Raw genomic sequence first — 22,698 nt, forward strand, 5'->3', positions numbered from 1 at the left:
TTATATATATTGAGGATGGCGACATATTTGGAGACCTATTCCTAGACCCGAACCCAATGCTTGCAAATATGGTCCCAAGCGCACTCATGCCCAGTTTGGTTTGTTCTTGTTTTACACTTGGACAATTCTCTTCCAAAACCTAAGCATCCTCTGCCGTTGTGGATAGTTGAGTCCTCTTCGACAATCGTCTTTGTCTCCTACATTGAATACTTCTTTTAGCCTTCCAAATATTGCCTTTTTTGCCCTCGCTCGCCAACCCGATCCCACCTCCAAAGGGGATGCTTGCACCACACTACTTGCTTCAGTGATCGAAATCTCGTCGTACTCATCTATCTCATTGAGAGATAAAAAGAGAGAGTGTAAAGAACAGTGAGAGTAAAAAAATGTTGAAAATGAGAGTATTTATAGATGAAGAAATTAGAATTTAATATAACTCAAAAAAAAAATTAAAATAAAAAATAGTTTCTGTCCCATTTAGCTTCATGCAATAGAGCCTGGAGCGGCTCTATTGAGATTACCAGAGGCGTCGCGCAACCGTTTCCGTCTTCTTTTCCCGTACCATTCACACACTCATGCCACTTATAAATGGGGAATACATTTGGTTTGTTGCCTCCTCACCATGATCATGTTGCACAATGCTGAGAAAAGCCTGAGCCTGAAAATTTATTCCAACTTGTTCTGCCGTTTGAGCAGAAATAACATCTGCTTCACGTCTGCAATGCAGCAAAATATTCGTCAGACATGATGTGCAGCGAGCGTTTCTTCTGCTACGGCCTCTCTAACTCAAAGCAGCTGACACCATCTCAAATCTACCAATAGTCCCTACACGAGCAAGAGCCATTGCGGAAGTGATGGAACCTATTGGTATCTCTCAAGATGATTTCTCTACCAACCAACTTCGACACAAACTTGAATGCATTGTGGCAATCCCCACAGACTCTAATATTTTTCTTGATCGACACCGAGCCCCCCTCTGGCGTGTTGAGCAGCGCAAACGCCAGAGCCAGCTTCTCGCTATGCAGCTGCAGCCTCTCCTCCCTCTCTCTCTCGTCTGCATACCACAGCACATGACTTGTATCTGCTTCATACCCCATTTTCTTGATCTCCTCTCTCAACTTCTCCCACATCGCACGAATTTCCTCCCTCTGCGGGTGCATGTCATCATTTGCAACGAAAAGATGCACAGAGCTCCCAATCTCCACCCAACTACAAGCCGGCTCCTTCTTCACACCGCTCTCAGCCATTATCTTCCTCACTCTTGCAGCCTTGTCGCGCCTCCCATGAGAGGCGTAGATGTTTGAGAGCAGCATGTGGGGCCCGGATTCGTAAGGATCAAGCTCAAAGACGCGCTCAGCTGCATACCCGCCTAAAAACATGTTCTTGTGCACCCTACAAGCTCCAAGCAGAGCCTTCCAGATTGCTGCTGTAGGCTCAATCGGCATCTTCAATATGAACCTTTCTGCACGCTCGAGCTCCCCAGCGCGACCAAGAAGATCAACAATCGCCACATAATGTGTAATCTGCGGCACACACTTATTTTCTTTCATCAATTCAAAATAATGCAACCCTTTCTCAACGAGCCCAGTGTGGCTGCAAGCATTGATCACACAAAGGTAACTAATCTCATTCAGCTCAAGCCCCAAATTGCGCATTTCCTCAAATAGATCAATGGCCTCCTGGCCGTGTCCATGCTGTGCGTAGGCAGTGAGCATTGAGTTCCACGAAACAACATCTTTCTTCACCAACCTATCAAAAACCTTCTTCGCGCCATCAATGCTCCCCCCCTTTCCATACATGTCAAGAAGCGTGTTGCCAACAAACGCAACGAGCTCCACTCCCATCTTGATCATATCCGTATGCGCCCATTTCCCCTGCTCCATAGCTCCATTGCTCGCGCAGGCTGCAAAGATGCTCGAGTATGTGAAATGAGTGGGTCTAAAACCTCCCCTTTTCATCTCCGCGAATAGCTTAAGAGAACAATGCCCCTCTCCTTCCCTTGCATATGCTGCAATCAGCGCATTCCAAGAGACTTCATTCCTAATCTTGAGCTGATCAAAGAGGACTTTCGCTTCGTCTATTTTACCACATCTTGCATACATATCCACCAATGCACTACCAACATAGACATTATCCCCAAACCCGAATTTGATGCAAACACCATGAATCCCTCTACCCATTGATACACTCTGCATACCACCAGCCGATTTCAGAGTGCTTCCGAATGTGAATTCATTAGGCTTTAATCCCATCTCCACCATCTCCACATACAAGCTCAACGCTTTATCGAACTCACTAGTCTGCGAGTAGCCAGTGATCAGCATAGTATAAGAAACCATATCTCGTTCAGTCATTTCATCAAACACCTTGCGTGCACTCTCCATATCACAGCATTTCGCATACATATTCACCACTGTATTCTGCAAAACGACATAATTTCTGAAGCTCGACGTCGCGAAATGAGCGTGAGCGATTCGGCCCTCTTTGAGCTTCCGCTGATCAGTGCATTTCTTGAAGAGGTCGACGTATAATTTGGCGTCGGGTTGGAGAGCGCGGCGATCGATGAGGTCGAGGACTAGGAGATTGCCATTTGGGGATTTTCTGAGAAGGTCCATATCATCGATTACGCCATTGAATCGACCGGATTCTGTAGCTTCTACCGTGTCTGAGCATTGAGCTGAGACTGATGCGGAGTGGGAATTGCGAGAGGAGAAAGATATGAGTGATTTGAAACATCGGAGGTATGATGTTGAGCGGAAAATTGGCAATTGTGCGGCTCCTTTCATGTCATCACCTCTGCTTCTTGCAAGTTGATGACTGAATAGTGAAAACGATCAGCTGTGCTGTGATTGTTGAGTTTTAATTTTTTTTCCCCTTATTTTTACAGTAATTCTACTGATACTACTTCCTCGTCTGTTCAATCTATTATTTTTAGTTTATCCATTTAAGATCTTCACTTTCCAAATTTAGAAACAAGTATTTCTCATTAAAATATTTGACTACATTTTTCACTCTAATTTATCATACTCAACTGCTACACATAAAATTCTGTATCGTTTAAGAATGTGAACATCTTAAATGAGATGAATGGAGTACTAAATAGATACTCTCTCCTCCTATCCGTATTACTTATGTAGTTTCTTTTGACACAATTTAAAAATATAGTACTCCCTCCGTCCTCCAAAAAATTGACAAAGGAGTATGTGACACGAGTTTTAATTTGAAATTGGTAAAGCAAGAGAAATATGAAAAAGTAGAGAGATGGAGAAAAAAGTAGTGAAAGTGGATTGTATGGTCCACATTATTGTGTGCGTTTTTTCAAAACTTTCCTTATTTAGACGTTGCCTAATTTTTGGGGACGACCCAAAATGAAAAAAACCAGTCTATTTTTTAGGGACGAATGAAGTGTTTGTTAAAAATAGGCTATTTTGGTACCATAGAATTCCAATTCACAAATATATATGAATTTAGAATTGAATTGCAATTCCAAATCGACCAATTCCACAATTTGAATGTCATATCAAAAGTAGAAAATTGGAATTCCAAATATTGATAAAATTAGATAGCTTCAGTATATATCTACAACACACACTTCACACATGTTACACATTTCACGCACTGCACACACACTTCACGTACTACACACAATCCACACATTTTTCACACACTATCTTCGTGTTACATTTGTAATATGATTCTACACCTATAGTTGTTTTTTTAAAATAAAATTATGCAGCAAAACAAGCGTAATTTAAATAAATATACATATATTATTCTAATTCCAGTTAAAACATTTAAATGTTTTTCTTTAATAATTAATCAGTAATTTTAAGTTTTACATTCTAAATTATACTAAACGTAACTATTTCGTTAATCGAAAAAACTCTCGCCTATAATTTAGCTATTTTGCATTGTTCTTTTCTTGAAGTGAATAATAGAACAGTCTATGATAAAGTACAATCTTGCGTATTTTAGAGTATGAATTATAAGTTAAATAGAAAATTGTATTTTCAAAATTTGAAACTCAATTTAGAAAATTCATCTGACACTTAATACTACGTCTGTAAGAGTTTAAGGGTAGATCCAAAATCTATTTTGGACGCACTAATTACAATATATGATAATATGAATAGAAAACATCCCCTTATTAAACAAACACTTGGTTATAATATTGAATGTAAACACCAATAATCACCATATCCATATACAACCCGTCACGCTTGGATTAATTAATTAAAAATTGACAGCAACATTTTATTACATGGCATTGTGATTATCTCAACTGGCCTTAATTATTTAGTAATTTACGATACGATATGATGGTAGTGTTAATTGGGCTGGAGGCGACGGTTGCATTCATCGATCTCTTTGGAGAATTGATGAATGAGTAAATCCATGAATCCGGTAGGCTCCGGCGATTCACCATTCCTTTTCTCGTACTCCAAGGTGTAGGTAACTAAGTTATTGAGTATATCTTCGGAAATATCTCCCGTATCTTTATTATTATATTACCATATCTTTTCCATATAATTGTTATCTTATTAACCAAGTTAAGTTATTCGTAGGAGTATTATAAATAGGGACTTTGTTATTCCTTTCCATCATGGAAGAAATATCAAATTATCTTATTTTCCTTTTATCGTGTTTTACTTTCTTTTGCAATCCTAAATCAAATCTTGGTTTGATCGACGGGCAAAGCTCCCGCGACTACCGTTTATCGTGTTAAGGGAACTTCACCCTTAACAATTGGTGCTTTCATTGAGAGCCCAAACGGCTCGGAGTGGTGGCCGGGCAACGAACTCGCCGTGACCAACGAGTGCGTTTGGGACCGCTCGGAGTGGTGACCCACTGAGTGGTGGCCGGGTAAAGAATCCGCCGTGACCAACGTGGCCGTGACCAATGAGAACTCGGAGTGGTGGCCCACGGAGAGGTGGCCTGGCAAAGAACCAGCCGTGACCAACGTGGTCGTGACCAACGAGGACGTTGGCCCTTAAAGGATGGTCGAATGTTACGGACTCAATTCCCACATCGGTTGTGAGAACAACTGATGTGGGGTATATAGACTAAATGAGCTCTCTTTCCTAACAGGCTAGTCTTTTGGGACGAGTTCTCCTGTTTGGTCTCTATCAGTTATAGTGTCCATTGCTCTCCACATTGCATTTTATCTTGAATTCAATGTAGAATTTCAATGGATCTCCTTCAATCACCTTCTACGTGATCGATTTCTTCTTCTCGTCGATGGCTTCGATTATCCAATTTGAAACGTTCTTTGCCCCACCTACTCAAATCACCACTAATAACACAATATACGGAATTTAATTTACGAGACATATACGGGAAACATTAATAATACTATTTTAATTTTTAAAAAAAGTACAAAAATTTTTAAAAAGTACATTAATAAAAAAAATTACATTCAAAATCGCAAAAAGTACATTTCTTAAAAAAAATCGCAAAATAAAGTGCAAATCGCGTATATATAGTGTTTCAAAAATTAAAAATAAAAAATAAAAAATCCGCTGGGCTATGCGCTGGGCGATCCGGGCTCTGCAATGGAGCCGAGCGGATCGCCCAACGCATAGCCCAGCGGATTTTGACCGCCTAGCGCTAGGCGAAATTGATTTCCGGAAAACCGCTCGGCGGTTTTCGGCTCCTCCAATGGTTCGCCTAGCGACCGCCTAGCGCCGGTGCTCGGCTAGGCGGTGCGCTAGGCGCCATTGTTGATGCTCTTACACGTTTATAAAAAGACACCAATTCTCTTTAATACTATCACATCCATGGACCATTCCCCTACGATAATGTTATTCACAAATAGAAAGAAAATGGGGTAAAATCATTTTGGTTCGAAAACATTATCAACTATTTCAAACATGATAATTTTTCACCAAATAGAACAGCCCTAAATTTATAATCTTTTCTATATTAGCTATTATCATGACTTAAGCTTGAGCACTCCTGCACTAGACATGAATTTGAATTACTATATGTCTATATTTATGTTTTAATTCACTGTCAAATTAGTATGTTTAATCTTGTGTTATTGGCTTGTACTAGTGCCCACCCCTTTCAATGCTATATTTATACATCAAGTGTTTGAGTATTAATTTATTCACACAAAAGTCCACCTTTACTGTTTTCTAATTCCTGCCTTTGACAAATTGTGACAAGTCCATTCGATCAAAACAGATAACAAAAGTTATAAACTGTGTATGAATACTAATTGTAAGCTGAAAAGTCAATCACGCATTTTTCTTGGCCCAACCCTTATAAATAGGTTACTAAATCTTCATCTAGAAAATTAAGCTCAACATTTTTCTTTGTTTAAACACTAGTAAATTAATTAGCAACTAACGCAAAAATCACCAATGGAAAAGGGAAAGGGGAAAACTCGCGTAGTTCTCCCTAAAAGAGGAGATATTAAATCCAAAATATTTCATGGTATATTGAAGAAATTGAGGCTTTGGTGCTGCTGCAGGCTACTAGGAGGAAATTAATTTATTTGGTGGGTTTGGATTTACATTTTTTATTTAGAGCATACCTAATATCGTTAATCTTTATCTTCTTTTACTTGCTTTTGTATCTCTTACATACATTTTAGTTCTCATGTTTCGTGTTTTGTATTGAATATGCACATTCATTTTGCTATATGATTGGATTAAGGTAATTATAAAAATACTGTACCAAAAGAATAAGCCCAAGTGATGGAAAGGAATTTTCTACCCAATCATTTTTAATGTTTTATACAAATTATATCTATTAATTTATGGTGCACAATTGAACCGATAAGCAAGCCGATAAGATTACTGATTCATCATACGACCACAACTCCCTAGTAAAAGAAAGTGTAGCTATTTCACGACTAAACATACTAAATGGTCTCAACTCATCATAAAAAGATAATCAATTTAAGAGAAATATTGTCTGAATGTGAAAAAGAGCACAACCATACTGAATCAGAGTAATTTCTGGGACATAGTCCTTACTAAAACAAATTCTAGGTTCTCGCAGCGTAAAAGTACCAAGACGGTGCAATATGTATGAAGACATACTACATCAGCTATCTCCCTTCTTGTCTAACTTAATTTACTTTCTTTCCCAACACCTCCTCCGCTGCGACAACGATCAACCTGCACATTAAGGAAAACAATATGCAGGGCTGAGTATTTGATATACTCAGTGGGCTCATGCCGAAAACATTTCTCTTTTAGTTGTCAGCCAAACTTGAGTGAACACGGGGTTTTTCTGAAAACAAGTCTCGGTCACTAAAACTGTTATTTCTTTCTGAAAATAGATGCAATCATAGAACTTCTCATGAAATACCATATCTGATCTGTGTGAATCGGGAATGTTGCCACATTCCACGACGGTCACTGGACCGGCCAACGCTAGTGCTAACACACGGTCCCTATGTGTACACTAGTCCGAGTAGGGTTTGCGGCCCTACTGAGACCCGAATTCGATTTAACTGGTTGGGCATAGCCAATAGATAGGCAATCATAAATCAAAACTGGGCATGGCAACTCATCTCAAAATATTCATGTGTTCACATAAAACACATTTCTGAAAGGAAAGAAGCCCACCTCGTTTGTTCAAACTCTTTCAAACGGGCGCTTCCTGACTTGGGATTACTCGTCGTGCGACGACGTTCCTTTATAACAAATAATATACTTAAATTAGTCTTTAAGTAATTATTTATCTTGCATGTATGCATGTCTAAGCGTGTGCTTATTATTTTACTTCCTGCTTTCTAAATTTAGAAGTCTTAAATCTTTAATTAAATCAAAGATTTAATTTATTCGGAGTCTTGCCGAACTGCTCAAGTATAATATATATTCCTGGATTATTTTCTTTAAGTATTTTGAAATACTTACTTTGGCTAATAAAAGTCCGCCTTAATTATTCGCTGACTTTTATTTTATTACGGCTAATAATTTCCGGGTTCAAGAGATTAAATCCCAAAATTTAGGATTTCGTGGACTGATTAAAATTAACCGGCCCAAACCAAAATCGTTTTTCTCCCTCAAGCTTCTTCCTATTAATTAACTTGGAGCCCAACTAGAGGAGGCCCACATATGTTACTCTTTTATTTTTCTTAAATCACTAGGCCCAAACTGAAAAGGCCCATTTGTCTTATTAATCCCTTGGTCCATACTTAAATTGAGAGGCCCACTTGAGAAAATGGGCAAGGCCCAAATTTAGAAAAACACTCCCACCCGTCAGCCGTCTCTCTCCCTTATCTCGCCTCCGAGTTTTTTTTTTTTTTTTTTTTTTTTTTTTTTTTTAGCCTCCGAGTTACATTTGGTTTTCTCCCCCAAATTAAACCTCTCCCCTAATTTTCGATCCCTGACTCGGCGTCAATCACCGCCGCCGGACCGCCATGCACCGTCTCCGTCCTTCCGTCGCGGGTGTCGCGACGGTGCTCCTCCGTTTCCCTCCTTCGACAGTACTTCAGAACTCCAGGTTTCGAGAGGCCAACCTAGCTTCTCGATCGACGCCCTTCCCGACGAGTTCACGGTCGCGCTGTGGGGTTCTCGCCCCCCTGTCGTCGGTCTTTTTCCCTTCTCAGATCCCGCCGCCGGCCGCCGTGCACTCGCGTCAGTAGGGGGGGGGGCGTCGACCTTCCTCGTCCCTCCGATTCGAAGCCGGGCTCTATCCCCACCGTTTTACACCGGCGCTTCGGCCCTCAGATACCCCGGTCGCACCCCTGGTTCACGAGAGTCGGCTGTTTTGTCTCCGACATTTCTCTTCTCGACAACCGACGTCTCCGCCGTGGGCTCTGTGTTGCCTCGCCTTCTACCTCCGTGGGACGCGACTGCAGCTGGCCTCGTGAGATTTTCCCTCTCGGCTGCAGCTAAGTTCTAATTCCCTCTTAGCTCTTATGGGAGATTTGCTATGTTCAATCGATTTTTGTTGTAGTTTGGATTTGATTGTAGAGCTCTACTACAAATCTAGGTTCAACTTATCATTCATCAAGTTATCTGTGATTCTATGCGGCCTCTTATGGAATGCGATCCTTTGAATTTGGGTTCATAAATGTTTATGATTCAGGGAGCTTATATGTTTCACTTGATAAGGCTATTGTGTTTATGGTATCCTAGTGTGCTTGTGTTCACCATTAGCTGTGAGGTTTCTACTACATGATGGTAAGGCATTCAAAGTGAGCTAGAAGCTGAGTGAGCTTACCTTGTCTGCACAATATTATGCTGAACTCTACCTCTGGCCTCGACTCCCTTCACAATGTGGTGGTGTGAGTGAATGGAACCGAAGGCATGGGTATTTGTAGGATGGTTGTAACTGAAAGCTCTGTAAAAGCTGTTGATTTGGCTGACAAAGGGTGCCTGCAGCTCTGTTGTACTCGTGGTTTATATGAGCTGCTGGGTTTTTGTTACACTCTGCAGCACTTTTCTAGTACTTGGTGAATTTATGAGCTGTTGTCTCATGTGGCAGGTTTACTAGGGATGGCAGGAGTTTGCCACTGACCACCCTGCTGTTGCCGTTAATGGAGCTGGGCAGCTGTCTTGCTGCAGTTCTGAGGGATGTTGGAGGCACGGCCCCTCACCCTTGTTCGGTTTCAACTGATTTTGCTCGGTGTTGGTAGCGTCTAAGGCTAGCTGCCGAGGCTGTTCTTCTTCGTGGTCTCGCCCTCTCGGGCTTTCTGAAATATTGGGACCGAGACGGCCCAGTGATGAAGGCCAACATAGCTGCGAAGGATTTCGAAAAGTAATAGCGTAGTTCACTAAATTTTCTATTTTCATTCTACATGTAGACAAGTCTCTGTAATCTTTAATGTGTATTCCGTTTCCTTTGTTTTCACTGTATGTTCAACGTTTGTAGTTTTAGACTTAACTTGTTTCCTTTGTTTTCACTGTATGTTCAACGTTTGTAGTTTTAGACTTAACTCGATACTAAACGTTGTGTTTTTGTTTACTCTAGAAATAACAAATACTCTTTCATTTTCATTCTTTAAATTTCTAGTCTTTATTTCATGAATTCTCGAGAAATTAGATATTGTATAATGCTATACATCTAAAATATCATAAATATTAGTAACCCATGGCTCTAAACTCTAGTCAAATGGATCAATCTACATTTGAACACCTTGTATCAGTTGTATGTGTAAGTATGCATGCCCTCTCGATTCATCCGATCAACAGCATTACAATTTTTTTAATAGGGACACTGAAATGCATGGTCAGTCATCAGCACTAAATTAATTTATTTTATATGCTAGTATATTCTAAAATATTATAAACATTTGTGAACCAATAATTTTAAACAAATTGTCAAGCTTTACAATGTTAACATAACTATATTTGAACTTTTCAACTACTATGATAGTAGTAGATAAAATATGATGAATGACTCTCAGAGATTATCGACACGAAATCAACTGTAGAAAGTTATTGTCTACACTACACAAATAAACTAACTACATTGTATATTTATTTGCACATAGAATGATCCAATTAAATGCCAAATTTGGACGTGCATTAAAAATTTATACTATTTTTTACTTAAATATAGTTTTAATAATTATTTGAATTTAAATACAAAATAACTTCACCTAGATTTATATCGAGAGTAGAAATATTTATTTATAATACTCCAGCAATTTATTACTATAAAAGTTGTGTTTGGTTTTATTGTAAGCTTCTACAATTATTGCGTTTCTCTCAAATGAATTATTTATATACATTTACTTTTCCAGAGTTTAGATTTTGTAATTAAATATTCATGAGAATTGCGTATCCAGAACGCATCACTAAAACTTAATACGGGTATCGCATCTATGAATTGACGAAGATAGGGCTGTCAAAATGGATACTAAGAATTGGATACCCGATATCCAAACCCGAAATATAGGGTAATTAGATACCCGAATTTTCAGATTTCAGGATCAGGTTCGAGTATAAGATTTTTGGATTATCGGGTATCGGTACCCAATACCCGATAGTGTATAACCCAAATTACCTAAATTACCCGATTTTTTTAAAATTTAATAAATTATAGTATATTTTTATTATTTAAAAAATCAAATGTACTCCCAAAATCCTTCACTCTTAAGTCACATTTAGGGTTAATGTATGAATTGTGATGTTCATAATACTCCAACAATTTATTACTATAAAGGTTGTGTTTGGTTTTATTGTGAGCTTCTACAATTATTGCAAATTTTCTCAAATGAGTTATTTATATACATTTACTTTTCCATAGTTAAGATTTTGTAATTAAATATTTGTGAGAATTGCGTATCCAGAACGCATCATGATGCGTATTTTAGAGTATATAATCCGGTTTACACAATATATCAAGTTTAATTAATTAACTCTAATAATACTACGATACTCCAAGAATACAGTATCGTAAGTAGTACTTCAAGTGTCGATCCACAGGGAGGTAGGAGATTGTTTAAACTTACAAAAACATAAAAACATACCAAGAGTTTGCTTTTTGATTTTGAAAGATTTTGACAAACTAACTAAAAGATTAATTATTGAAGGATTTCTCAACCGGAAAAGCATGTCACTCCAAGTTGCTCATTAGACTTAAATCATTCTACACCTATCAAAAGCACATATTTTGGGATTAAATCATCAACCGAATCGCGTGCACTGAACATGTTAGCGACGTATAGTTTACAGTCAGATGAACACTTAGTTCCATGAACTAGTTTTTAAAGATATTAAATTCATGCAGAAGCGCGGAAATAAAATATCATCTACTATAAGAACTTACCAAATCTATTGTCAAATTATCCTCTGAACTATTCAAATTCAACAACACATCAATTGATTAGTCTATCCAAGTCTATGTTAAAAAGACGATAAACAAGGATCAAACATCTATAACGATAGAGGTCTCTAAAGTGATAGAATCTAACATTAAGTACATCAAAGAAATCAAAACGTGAATTCAAAGGTGTAGATACATTCAAACAAGCCTAAATTACAACTTGGAGCAACATTGAGAGTTTAGCCTAAACACATAGTAAATCACAATGAAAACCATAGGAAGCATGCTCACGTTGAGTGGAATTGAGATTTGGAGACGGATCGTCGGAATGTTGGCCGGAATTTCTTCCTTCTCTTCCTCCTCTCTTTCTCTCTTTCCCTCTCTCTTTTCTCATTTGGAATGTCTCTCCATCTCCCCAAAACTGCCTTCCAATTATTTGAAAACTGAAAATCAGCGATTACTTCATCGACGCACCCGGCCGTGTGGCTTATTAGGCATGAAAATCATCCGGCCGCGTGGCGGCCTCTGGAACGGTAGAAACGCCTCAAAGCTAGTTTTCATGTCCATTTTCACCATCCATTCCGCTTCCTACACCAAAAACACACTTTTTGCAAGCATCACTTCACATAAATCAAGTAAAGCTATGTGAATAAAGATAAACATTTGATTCACATCACACCACAAAAATTAATACGGGCATCGCATCTATGACTTGATGAAGCCACGAAGGACACGTTTGGTTTACTGGTTTTGGCTAGTTTGGCCAGATAAAGATAAGTAACACTGCTCTAACTAAGTACTGTAATAAAATACATCTAACTTATCCAGGCCATTGATTGTATGCGTTGGTTATTGAAATCTCTTGATCTAACTCTGAATATCAAGTTCAAGTATCAAGTTTTTCGCCTTGTTCTTTAATGATTCTTCGTCGTTCTTCAATCAAGCGACATAAAATCATATCAAAATTGAAATAATTTCAATCTTTGCATTAGTTTTCAAAGTTTAGAGTTGGATCGTGAACTTAAAATCGGATAAATGACAAAACCTTTTCATGTAACTAAACGCTTGGAAGGAGACTTATAAAGTTGCTTTTCAAGCCTTTTCATTATAACAACCCGTGCAAATATAATGTCACAGTACTTTCTTTATTCCATAAAAATATATACTTTTAAGATGACACGAATTTTAATATACAATTAGTAAATTATAAGAGAGATAAAAAAATTTAAGTAATGATAGTGGAGATTGTGGCCCATTGTATTAGGTCATCTCCACCCATTTACACCAAATTCAAATCCATTTTTGAGTATATGTTATACCAAAAAGTAATTTTACTCAAATCATTTACATCATATTTAAAATTTACACTATTTTTGGGTATTTGTCTCACAAATTTTTTTGCAATAACGCCAAATATGGTGTTATTCTATTGAAAAACTCAAAAATGGATTTAGGTTTGGTGTATGGTTGCAGAAATTATGTACACCAAAAATGAGTTTTGGTGTATGATCAGAGATGGTCTTACGGAGAAAAATGTTACCAAAAGTAAAAATAGTGGAAGAATCAAAATAAAAAATATTATCAAAAATAGAAATAATCTATTTTATGATACAGTTAAAATTTGTCAAACAATTTGTATTCAATTTACAAATGTCCAAAACTTAGTGAGAGTAGTTTGAAAAAGTAAAACACCAATATTTGCTTTTGCATCAATTATTGCAAACATGTGTGGAAATGATCAGTGGATGACATCACCTCCATGACGTAACGCTTGCTACATCATAAATTTTGTTTTTACTAAAAATTTATAAATATTTCTGTATCGTTCAATTCAAGCTATATAATCCATTCAGGAAGCCTCCTCTCCTCCTCACCAACCAATCACTTAAATTTGTACTTTCAAAATCCACTATCTTCTATACTAGTAGTATATTGCAGAAGTAGTTTTTTGGATGGATAAGGAAGAAAAAAAAGCAACAAAAAATGGCAACTTCCAACAAAACAGAGGACAGAACAAGATCAAAGGCCAAATTCTTGATGATATTAAAGAAACTCTCAGTTTGATTGTATCCAGAAAGAGTGAGATGCCTCAAGCCAAGAAAGAAACCAAAGGGCAATTCCACTAGCTTAGTTTTATGTTGATTGATTTGTTAGATCATTGTGTTCATATGAAGGTTAGAGCATCCACAATCGTGCTCTTGCCAGCGGCACGGTTGTGGGCCCGGGCGGTACTATTCATGCCTGCTCTCTGGCAAGAGCACAACACCCACAACTGTGCTCTTCCGCAAGGACGAGCACAATTAATATAAAATTCAATTACACAAAAACATTTCCATAATATTAAAATTCATTTAAAACCCACAATAAATATTACAAATGACAAATAAAATTAAACATTGCATAATTAAAATCCTAAAAATTAAAAATTACATAATTAAAATCCTAAAAATTAAAAATTACATAATTAAAATCCTAAAAATTAAAAATGACACTACTCGTTGCCGAATTTCGCCCACATGTGGTTGATTAGGTCTTCTTGTAGTTGATTGTGGATTCGAGTATCGCGCATTGTGTGTCTTGTCTCGATCCTCTGGCCAACCGTCGTATGCTCGCCTCGGCGTAGGGGAGACCTCGCTGTTGAGCTTCCGGCTTCGTCCTCGTCGTAGAAGCTAGCCGCCCTCGGCCCTTCGTCCGCTATAATCATGTTGTGTAATATAATACACGTGAACATGATGTCGGCGATATTATTCACGTACCACAGCCGAGCCGGGGCCTTCACAATGTTGAATCGAGCCGGGTATTCGCCGCGACATATGCTTCGTAAGCGGCACGATGTTGTTCGTAGTATTCTTGTTCTTCGCGTTCCGCTTCCGCCATAATATGGGTGAAATCCATTTGAGATTTTGAGTGGGGGATGAATGTGTTGATAGTTTGTATGAGAATTATGAATGAGAGATGAATGAGAGATGATTTGATGTGATAAATGGATGATGAATGTGTGTATTTATAGATGATTTTGGGGAAAAAAAAAATAAAAAAAAATCAAAAAAATTCAGAAAAAACGGGAAAAAAACGGCCATATTTTTGGGATTTGGAAAATATATTTTTTTTATTTTTTAGCATTATTTATAATTAAATACCGATTTTTAAAAAAAAAATAAAAAAAAGTTTAAACACAACGGCTATGCCGTTGACGAATGGGAGCGCGCCACGTGTGCGTCCGCTGGCACGGACGTGCTCGATACATCGAGCAGCGCCGTGCCAGCGGCGCGGCTGCAGCGGCGGCGGTCCTGCGCCTTGCCAACGGCGCGGACGGCGATGGCGTCTTTCGCTACCGCTGCGGATGCTCTTAACACCCTATTTGTATTTATCGTTGTTGTAAGAAAACAAATTGTTCCATCGAAAGATGCAAATTTCAAATTAATCATTTTGTTCAATCAAATCCTCTGATCACAATTCACAACCACCACGTTTTATTTCATAATTATAGCATATATCAACAAAATTTGAAAATCAACAATGTTTTTACTAAAATAAAATGGATATTGACATAAAAAATAAAAACACATTAGTATATTTTGAAGCAAAAACAGAAGATCAAGATAGCGGATATGAGGTTCCGATTCAAGCAGCCACTACCACTGTCACTACTCCGGCCGCCGCAGCCTGCGTCAGCGTCAGCGTCGGCCAAGTTTCGCTCAGTGTCCCAGCAGTTCTGTAACTGATCCTTTTACTAATTCAAATTCGATTCAGCTTTCTTAATTTGGTAAATCTTTTCTAGTCCTCGTTGCTTGCAGTTCATCATTTGGGGTCGCATTTGATATAGATGGGGTGATACTTCACGGCGCGAATCCAATTGGGAATTCACGGAGAGCGCTCAGAAAATTTTACAATGACTCCGGTAATTTGGCTTACTAACACGATGCTGTTAATTTCTTTGTTTTCTCTTCAGAATTAGGGTTTCTGGCTTGCTCTCAAAGAGATACAATTCTGTAAATTAGCTAAAATTGTCATATCATATGCGTTTCTCTGAAGCTGAAATTGTCTGATTGGGGAAAATTAGTCATATCATATGCTTGGATTTAACTTCACTAATTGCATCTTGGGGAAATGTAATTAGTTGTGTAGTTTGATTCTGTACCATCATTGGTATATAAATCAATTGCGTGTATAACTGATGTTGTATTTCTCTGATGGAGTTTTATTGTCTGTCTAGTTTTGCATCTCCCTTATACACAATACTTGTTTCCTTTTTTCTTGCAGGTTCATTGAAGATTCCCCTTTTGTTCCTGACAAATGGTAGGTATTCAAAGTCTTCCTACGTTTCATTCTGTGCTTCTATTTGGAACTTAACTGCTTGTCTTTGTGAAGAGAAACAGGACTCGTTACTTTTGTAGTTATTAGTTATTCATCAATGTAGCTTCGTGAAACTGGCAGAGATATGATTCATAATTTGTTCTACTCGGAGATTTGTACATATTTTGACTTTGGGGCATGTTGAATTTCCATTGTTCCTGTTTCGTGGAAAGCCCTAGCAGTAGAAAGCAAGTAAAATATCATCCTCTAATTGTAGGTGGTGGTATTCCAGAGTCGAGAAGAGCCCTTGAGTTGAGCGATATTCTTGGTGTGAAAATATTACCCTCTCAGGTGTGATTACAAACTGTGAAGGTTGCCCTGAGCATACAAGTATCTGTTAATGTGATATCTTAAGTACCATGCTCTGGGTATAGGTAGTGCAGGGTCACTCTCCCTTCAGCACTTTGCTAAAAAGGTATCCAATGTCATCTTTATATTAATTTTTTCCGAAGCATAATTTAGTTTCCTTTTCAAATTCTCAGTACAGTTGTACTCATATACTACAATTTTTCTTGATGGATTATCCTTCATGGTTCTTTATTACCAAGATAAGGAATAGGAAGTGAGGCTTGAATATTGATCAACTGTTTCCCAGCTCTTTTATTATTTTAATTACTTTCTCAAAAATTTTTTGGGTTTTTTAATCGATTTTCATGCGTAGTCACTTTGTGTTGAAACTATTTGAAAGTTTGTACAAGCCAGGGACAAAACTGAAAGTTCTTTGTTTCAGATATTAGAATGTTACTAAATCTTTTTATAATTGTCATGAGCTTCCAATATTTTTGCTGTCTCCCTTTATAGATATGAAAATGAATTCATTGTTGCCACTGGAAAAGGGGAACCTGCTGTTGTGATGTCAGAATATGGTTTTAAGTAAGTTCTAGCTTAGTTACTTTTGGGTTGAAATTGAGTTGTTCTGGTACATTTATTTGTTCCTAAGCCATATCCCACTTTCAGGAGAGTTGTCTCACTAGATGAGTATGCGTCACACTTCAGTAACATTGATCCTGTGGCCCAATACAAGCGGTGTACAAATATACAAGCATCAAACTGCTCAAAAAACTCAGAGAAGATAATCCATCATGATTACTCTAAAAATGTTAAGGCTGTGTTCGTTGTAAGTGATCCTGTCAACTGGGGTAGGGAATAGGGATATACAGGTATCTTCTATATTTAAAATGTAAAAGTCACTAATATCTGCACATTCTCAGAAGGATCCTTCTTGAGACGAGTAAATGACAACTTTAGGTTCTTTGCGACATATTGACATCTGGAGGCATTCCTGGCCAAAAGAATTGGCATCAACCACCTTTATATTTTGCTGCAGATGATCTCCAATACCAGGTTGGCTATAACAGATATGAAGGAAAAATCTGTTAATGTTTAGCTCTGAATTATCTCGTGTTGTAGCAGTGACCTTTGCAATCTATTGAACAATATGTTGCCAACTTGCCACAGGCTGCATTTCCCTCAGAACGTCTTGGCATGGGTGCCTTCCGGATAGCCCTTGAGAGTGTCTTCAACAGGTACTTGAACATATTCTACAACTCTAATCTTGCTATACTGAATACACCTAAATCCATGGATCTGCAATCAACCAAGTTTAGACGTGACTTTGTGTTGAATTGTATAGTCAATTGCGATGGTTTTAGCAGTACTGATAATGATTAAAGTAGTGCGTGAGAAATCTTATAAAAAAAGATACAGATTCTAATTGTAATGAAAAAAACAGATAAGAGTAGATCCTAGCTGAATAATAAGTTTTATATAGTGGAGTACTATTACTTTATTTGACTAGCAAGATTCTTAAATAGAAAAAAAGGAAATAAGTTTTGGATACTGTAATGTATCTAGGTGTAATATCCCTATTTATCCCAATTAACAAAAACAAATCCCTAAAATAATGGAAATCGTGAAAAAATGAGGAAGGGAATAAAGAAACACACGCATGACCATATAATCCTTCCTGTTCCTCTAATATTGTTTTCGCAGATTAGACAACTTGATCATTGCAAACAATCACCTCAATTGTTTTAAGAGTTGACACATCTGCAATAACTAAAGGGAGGGATCAAACCTCGAGTTGTTCTAAACCCATAAGAACGAGTGTCTCAAGGCGTGGAAAGTGGACTTAAGAGCCAAGTATTTGAGGTTAGGGATATGATTCTCACTTGTTTCCCACTCCCATGTAATGAACCCATGAACGATAGTGAGCGATTCAAGATGTGGCAACACACCAATTTCAGGCAATATGCCATCCCACTATTCACCTGCCTTCAGCATACGAACGAATCTGGAAAGGTGATTCGATTTGTCGCTACATGATAACACGTCAACGACTCCAGTTTTTCTAGAACATTTAAATTGCTCAGGCAATACCTGTCATCATCCTTAGGCTTCTCATCATCGTATGTTAGTTGTAATGTTTTGATATTGCAGATCCTCTTAACCACTTGTTCGCTACACTTGAAATTCATGACTACTCGCAATGTTTGCAAGTTAATCAAAACAATGTCGTCTTGGCCGTGGGGAAGATCCGGGATATGAAGCCGTTGAGATGCCTAATGTGACGCATGCACCAAATATTAGCTGGTGTAGTGAGCTTCTCACCGTATTTCATGTTAATAATTAATGTGTGCAGATTACAAAATAGCCCGATTGAACAATGTAGATCAAACTCTCGTAAATCTGTCCTGAAAGTAAGGAATTGTGCGTTGTACAAATGATGCATGTTATCTAGGAACTCTTCTTTTGCTGGTTTTCGTGATGCGTTGAATATCCTTAGCAGCCTGAAATGGAGCGGTGGTGGTGGTGGTGCATCCTCAGAATTCCATATCGAAGAACGCACTTGCACATGTGACACGGACGATAACACGTTTATGGCTTCATCCTTTAATATGGTTTTAGAAATAACAATGCGGCGTGGCCAATTTATTATCCATTGAGGATTAGTTTGTCTTGCCACAACAACGTAGAACCTTTCCCTTTCAGCTTCTCTCAAGGACAAATCCCGCACCAAGTCATGAATTCTACAGCTTCTTATGTTTCCAGTCTTGCCCAACTTATCAATTAAAAGGAGATTCTACTGATAATAAGTAGCTTCTCCCAAGAATCTCTTTGCTGTGTCTTCCAAGCTTTCCTCATCCATTGCTTTTATAAATCCTTCAGCAACCCATAGGTTAATAAGTACTGATATGCTTATATCATCATCATCTTCAGGAAAAACTCCCTTGTAATGGTTTCAGATAAATTGGCAATTGCTTATGGCTCATGTGCAATATTCTCAAGCAGTGTTCATCGTTCTCCTTAGTCACTATCGATCTAATGTTTTCTGCGGTGTGTTTCCAAACTTGTCTTGATTTAAATGACCAAGAACTTGTTTTGAGTATCTCTCTAATACTATATTCTTGAGAGATAGTAGCCCAAGCGTAGATATCAAAATGCTCCTTAATAAGAGTGTCTTGAAAAAGTGTTCTTGCAAGGGTGGTCTTACCAGAGCCGCCCATTCCTACAATGGGAACAATTAGGAGAGAACTGTGACAAGAAGTGAGCTTGTACTTAATCTCGAGCAAGACATCATCAACACCCACCATGCTAATGCTACTCTTGTGTGCAATGTTAGAAGATAGAGGCTTTGGTTTGCTATGCAACTGATGATGTCGGATAGTGACAGACTCTTTGATTTCCATGGCATCTCTTTCAATCCACGCCATATTTTCGATCACCTTTTGAACAACTTTGTAAGGCCACTACAAAAAATCACATGCCATGGTGTAACTAAAAATATGTATCTGTGTACTATATGATTAACATATTTGTAGTGCGTTATTCAAATGGGTCAAAAAGTGGGGTTAGTTCTATGCGAAGAAAAGTGTTGATCCGCATATATATATGTACGTTTAAAAATCGCTGACAACTTTGCCTACACATATAGGTTACCAACATGTAATTAATATTTGGAAATCTATTTTTGAATGATAACATGGTGATTACATGTAAATTGTAACCAGTGGTAGAGGTAAGATTTTAACAATGGAAAGAAGGTTAATGAAAGATTTAGAGCTCAAGTTGGGTCAACGGGTAGTTCACACCACAAAACTAGAATTGAATATGAAAATTTTGTACATCAAAAGTAGAGTGTGACTTATATTGTTAGTAGAGTTAGTTCAAAACAAGAGAAGGAATATAAGATTCGTTTTAGTGAAACTCTTGATGTTATTTGATTCCTTTTGAATCAAGGTTTGGCTTTTAGAGGACATAATGAGACATCAACTTCTTCAAATAGGGGCAACTTTCTGGAGTTTTATATTGGTATAGTTTAAGGAATGATGAAGCTGATGAAGTTGTATTGGAAAATGCTCCACGAAATAATCAAATGATTGTTCCAGCAATTCAAAAAGAAATGGTTAATGCGTGTGCAGTTGAAACTACACTTAAATAATGAAGGAACTTGGTGATGAATTATTTTCCATAATGGTTCATGAGTCTCGAGATTGCTCGGTGAATGAGCAAATGGCTATTGTTATTAGATACGTGAACAAAAATGTAGAGATAATACAATGATTTTTAGCCTTAGTTCATGTTAAAGAGACTCCATCAATATGCTTGAAAATGACAATTGATTTGTATTTTCTAAGTTGGGATTATCTTTGTCAAGATTGAGAAGTCGGGGATATGATGGGGCTTCAAATATGAAGGGTGAATTTAATGGACTTAAAGCACTTATTTTAACAGAAAATCCATCGGCATGGTATGTCCATTGTTTTGCCCATCAGCTTCCATTGGTATGTGTGGAGTATGTAAGGCAAATCGATATGTTTCTGATTTTTTTGGCGACCTTAGCCCGATTGTTAGAGTATTTGGATCTTCTTGCAAAAGGGCAGATAAACTCCGGCAAAATGAATATGATAGAATGGTTGAAAGGATTGAGAAAGGGGAAAACACTTCACATAATGGTCTAAATCAAGAAACTTCTTTGCATAGACCGGTTGACACTCGATGGGGATCTCATTATATTACTCTAACTCGTCTTGCATCTATGTGGCCCTCGATAGTCAAAGTACTTGAAATAGTATTTGAAGATGGGGTTGATCCATAAACAAGTGGAAAATCTAAATGGTTGCTTCAAAAGATGGAAAATTTTGATTTTGTGTTTCTCATGATGTTGATGAAACGTTAGTTGGGTATGATTGATGCACTATCTTGTGTGCTGCAATATAGAGATCAAAATATTTTAAATGCAATAAATTTGATAGTGACAGTAAAAGAGGACTTGCAAGAATTTCGAGAATCTGGATGGGATGATTTCTTGCAAGATGTGAAAACATTTTACCGGACAAATGAAATTGATGTTCCTAACATGGATGAAATTGTTCCAAGACATATTCGCATAAAGAATGATGGACAAAGTATTACAAACTATCATTATTACCATGTTGAAATTTTTTATCATATATTTTTTATAACTAATATTCTTATTTATTTAAACTTTGATATTAAATCCTAACATAGTTTTTTTTACAATCAGGTTGTTGACTTAATTGGTCAAGAAATGAGGAATCGTTTTTCTGAGTCCACTTACTCAAATGTATGACATGTCTTGATCTAAGAAATCATTTCTCCAATTTCAATGTTGAGAAACTTGTTCATCTTGCCACCCTTTATCCGGAAGACTTTACATCCATGGAGCTTAACTTGTTAGCTCAACAACTTCAAAGTTTCGTGAGTGATGAAAGAAGAGATACACGTTTTTCAGATGTTGAAGATTTGGGAACTCTTTCAAAGAAGATGGTTGAAATGATGAAAGATAAAATTTTCCAGTTGGTTTATCGATTGATAAAATTGGTCTTACTTTTACCAGTAACGACAACATCTGTTGAAAGAATGTTTTCTACAATAAAATTTGTGAAGTCAGAGCTGACAAATAAGATGGGAGATGACTGGTTGAACGACACTGTGGGCGACGCGGACGATGCGTGGACGATAGGGCATCGTCCGCACCATCGTCCACCCACTGTGGGCGACGCGGATGATGCAACGCGTTTTCATTTTTTTTCGAATTTTTGTCTATTTAAACCTCGTTTCTCATTCTATTTTTAATACGAACATTTCTCTCATCTCTCACTTTCCATACAAATATTTCGATCATGCTTAGCTCATGAACGACATGATTGAAGAAGTTTGAGACCGTAACCACCGTCGTTGAGAATGCGTATTTTTTTAATTCGTATTGTAATGTATTAATTTTAAATGAAATGAAGGTTTTTTCCAATTTTTGTAGTTATTTAAATATTCAAATAAAGAAAATGCTTCGGGCGACCTTTAGGGCGGCTTATATGCACCTCTCTTACATTACCAATTTTGCATTAAATTTAAATCTGTGTCAAACCCAAAGTATATATTTTTTTGGGACGGAGGGAGTACTATATAAAAGTGAAACTCTTATTCTATTAACTTTTTCAATTCACTTTTTATATTTCTTAAAACTCGTGCCGAGTTATATGAGACAGAGGAAGTAATAAATAAAGTAATATACTCCCTCCGTCCCACAATAGGAGCCACTCTTATTGTGGGCACGAGTTTTATGAAATGTAAATAATAGTGGATTGGAAA

At 37.5% G+C, this 22,698-nt stretch overlaps 2 protein-coding genes across 11 annotated transcripts; one reads left to right on the forward strand and one right to left on the reverse strand.

Annotated features, from left to right (window-relative positions):
- Window positions 1–384: 384 nt before the first annotated feature.
- LOC121780391 (pentatricopeptide repeat-containing protein At3g24000, mitochondrial-like) lies at window positions 385–2,883 on the reverse strand. Its single transcript, XM_042177984.1, has one exon. It carries the CDS (start codon window positions 2,781–2,783, stop codon window positions 810–812), a length of 1,974 nt encoding a protein of 657 aa, XP_042033918.1. The 5' UTR covers window positions 2,784–2,883; the 3' UTR covers window positions 385–809.
- A 12,262-nt stretch (window positions 2,884–15,145) lies between these two features.
- Window positions 15,146–22,085, forward strand: LOC121779758 (haloacid dehalogenase-like hydrolase domain-containing 5). Of its 10 annotated transcripts, none has more exons than XM_042177163.1 (10): window positions 15,146–15,442; window positions 15,528–15,631; window positions 15,994–16,029; window positions 16,304–16,377; window positions 16,461–16,501; window positions 16,888–16,959; window positions 17,044–17,225; window positions 17,298–17,430; window positions 17,545–17,612; window positions 21,614–22,085. In XM_042177163.1, exons 1-8 carry the CDS (start codon window positions 15,342–15,344, stop codon window positions 17,351–17,353), a joined length of 666 nt encoding a protein of 221 aa, XP_042033097.1. In that variant the 5' UTR covers window positions 15,146–15,341; the 3' UTR covers window positions 17,354–17,430; window positions 17,545–17,612; window positions 21,614–22,085. The 10 variants fall into 10 exon arrangements, with proteins under 10 accessions (XP_042033097.1, XP_042033092.1, XP_042033091.1 ...); XM_042177158.1 differs by lacking the exon at window positions 21,614–22,085 and adding an exon at window positions 18,872–19,373 and having other exon boundaries at window positions 17,545–18,785; XM_042177157.1 differs by lacking the exon at window positions 21,614–22,085 and adding an exon at window positions 18,875–19,373 and having other exon boundaries at window positions 17,545–18,785.
- The last annotated feature ends 613 nt before the right edge of the window (window positions 22,086–22,698 follow it).

The sequence above is a fragment of the Salvia splendens genome, chromosome 19 (assembly GCF_004379255.2).
Source record: "Salvia splendens isolate huo1 chromosome 19, SspV2, whole genome shotgun sequence".
NCBI classification, from domain to species: domain Eukaryota; kingdom Viridiplantae; phylum Streptophyta; class Magnoliopsida; order Lamiales; family Lamiaceae; genus Salvia; species Salvia splendens.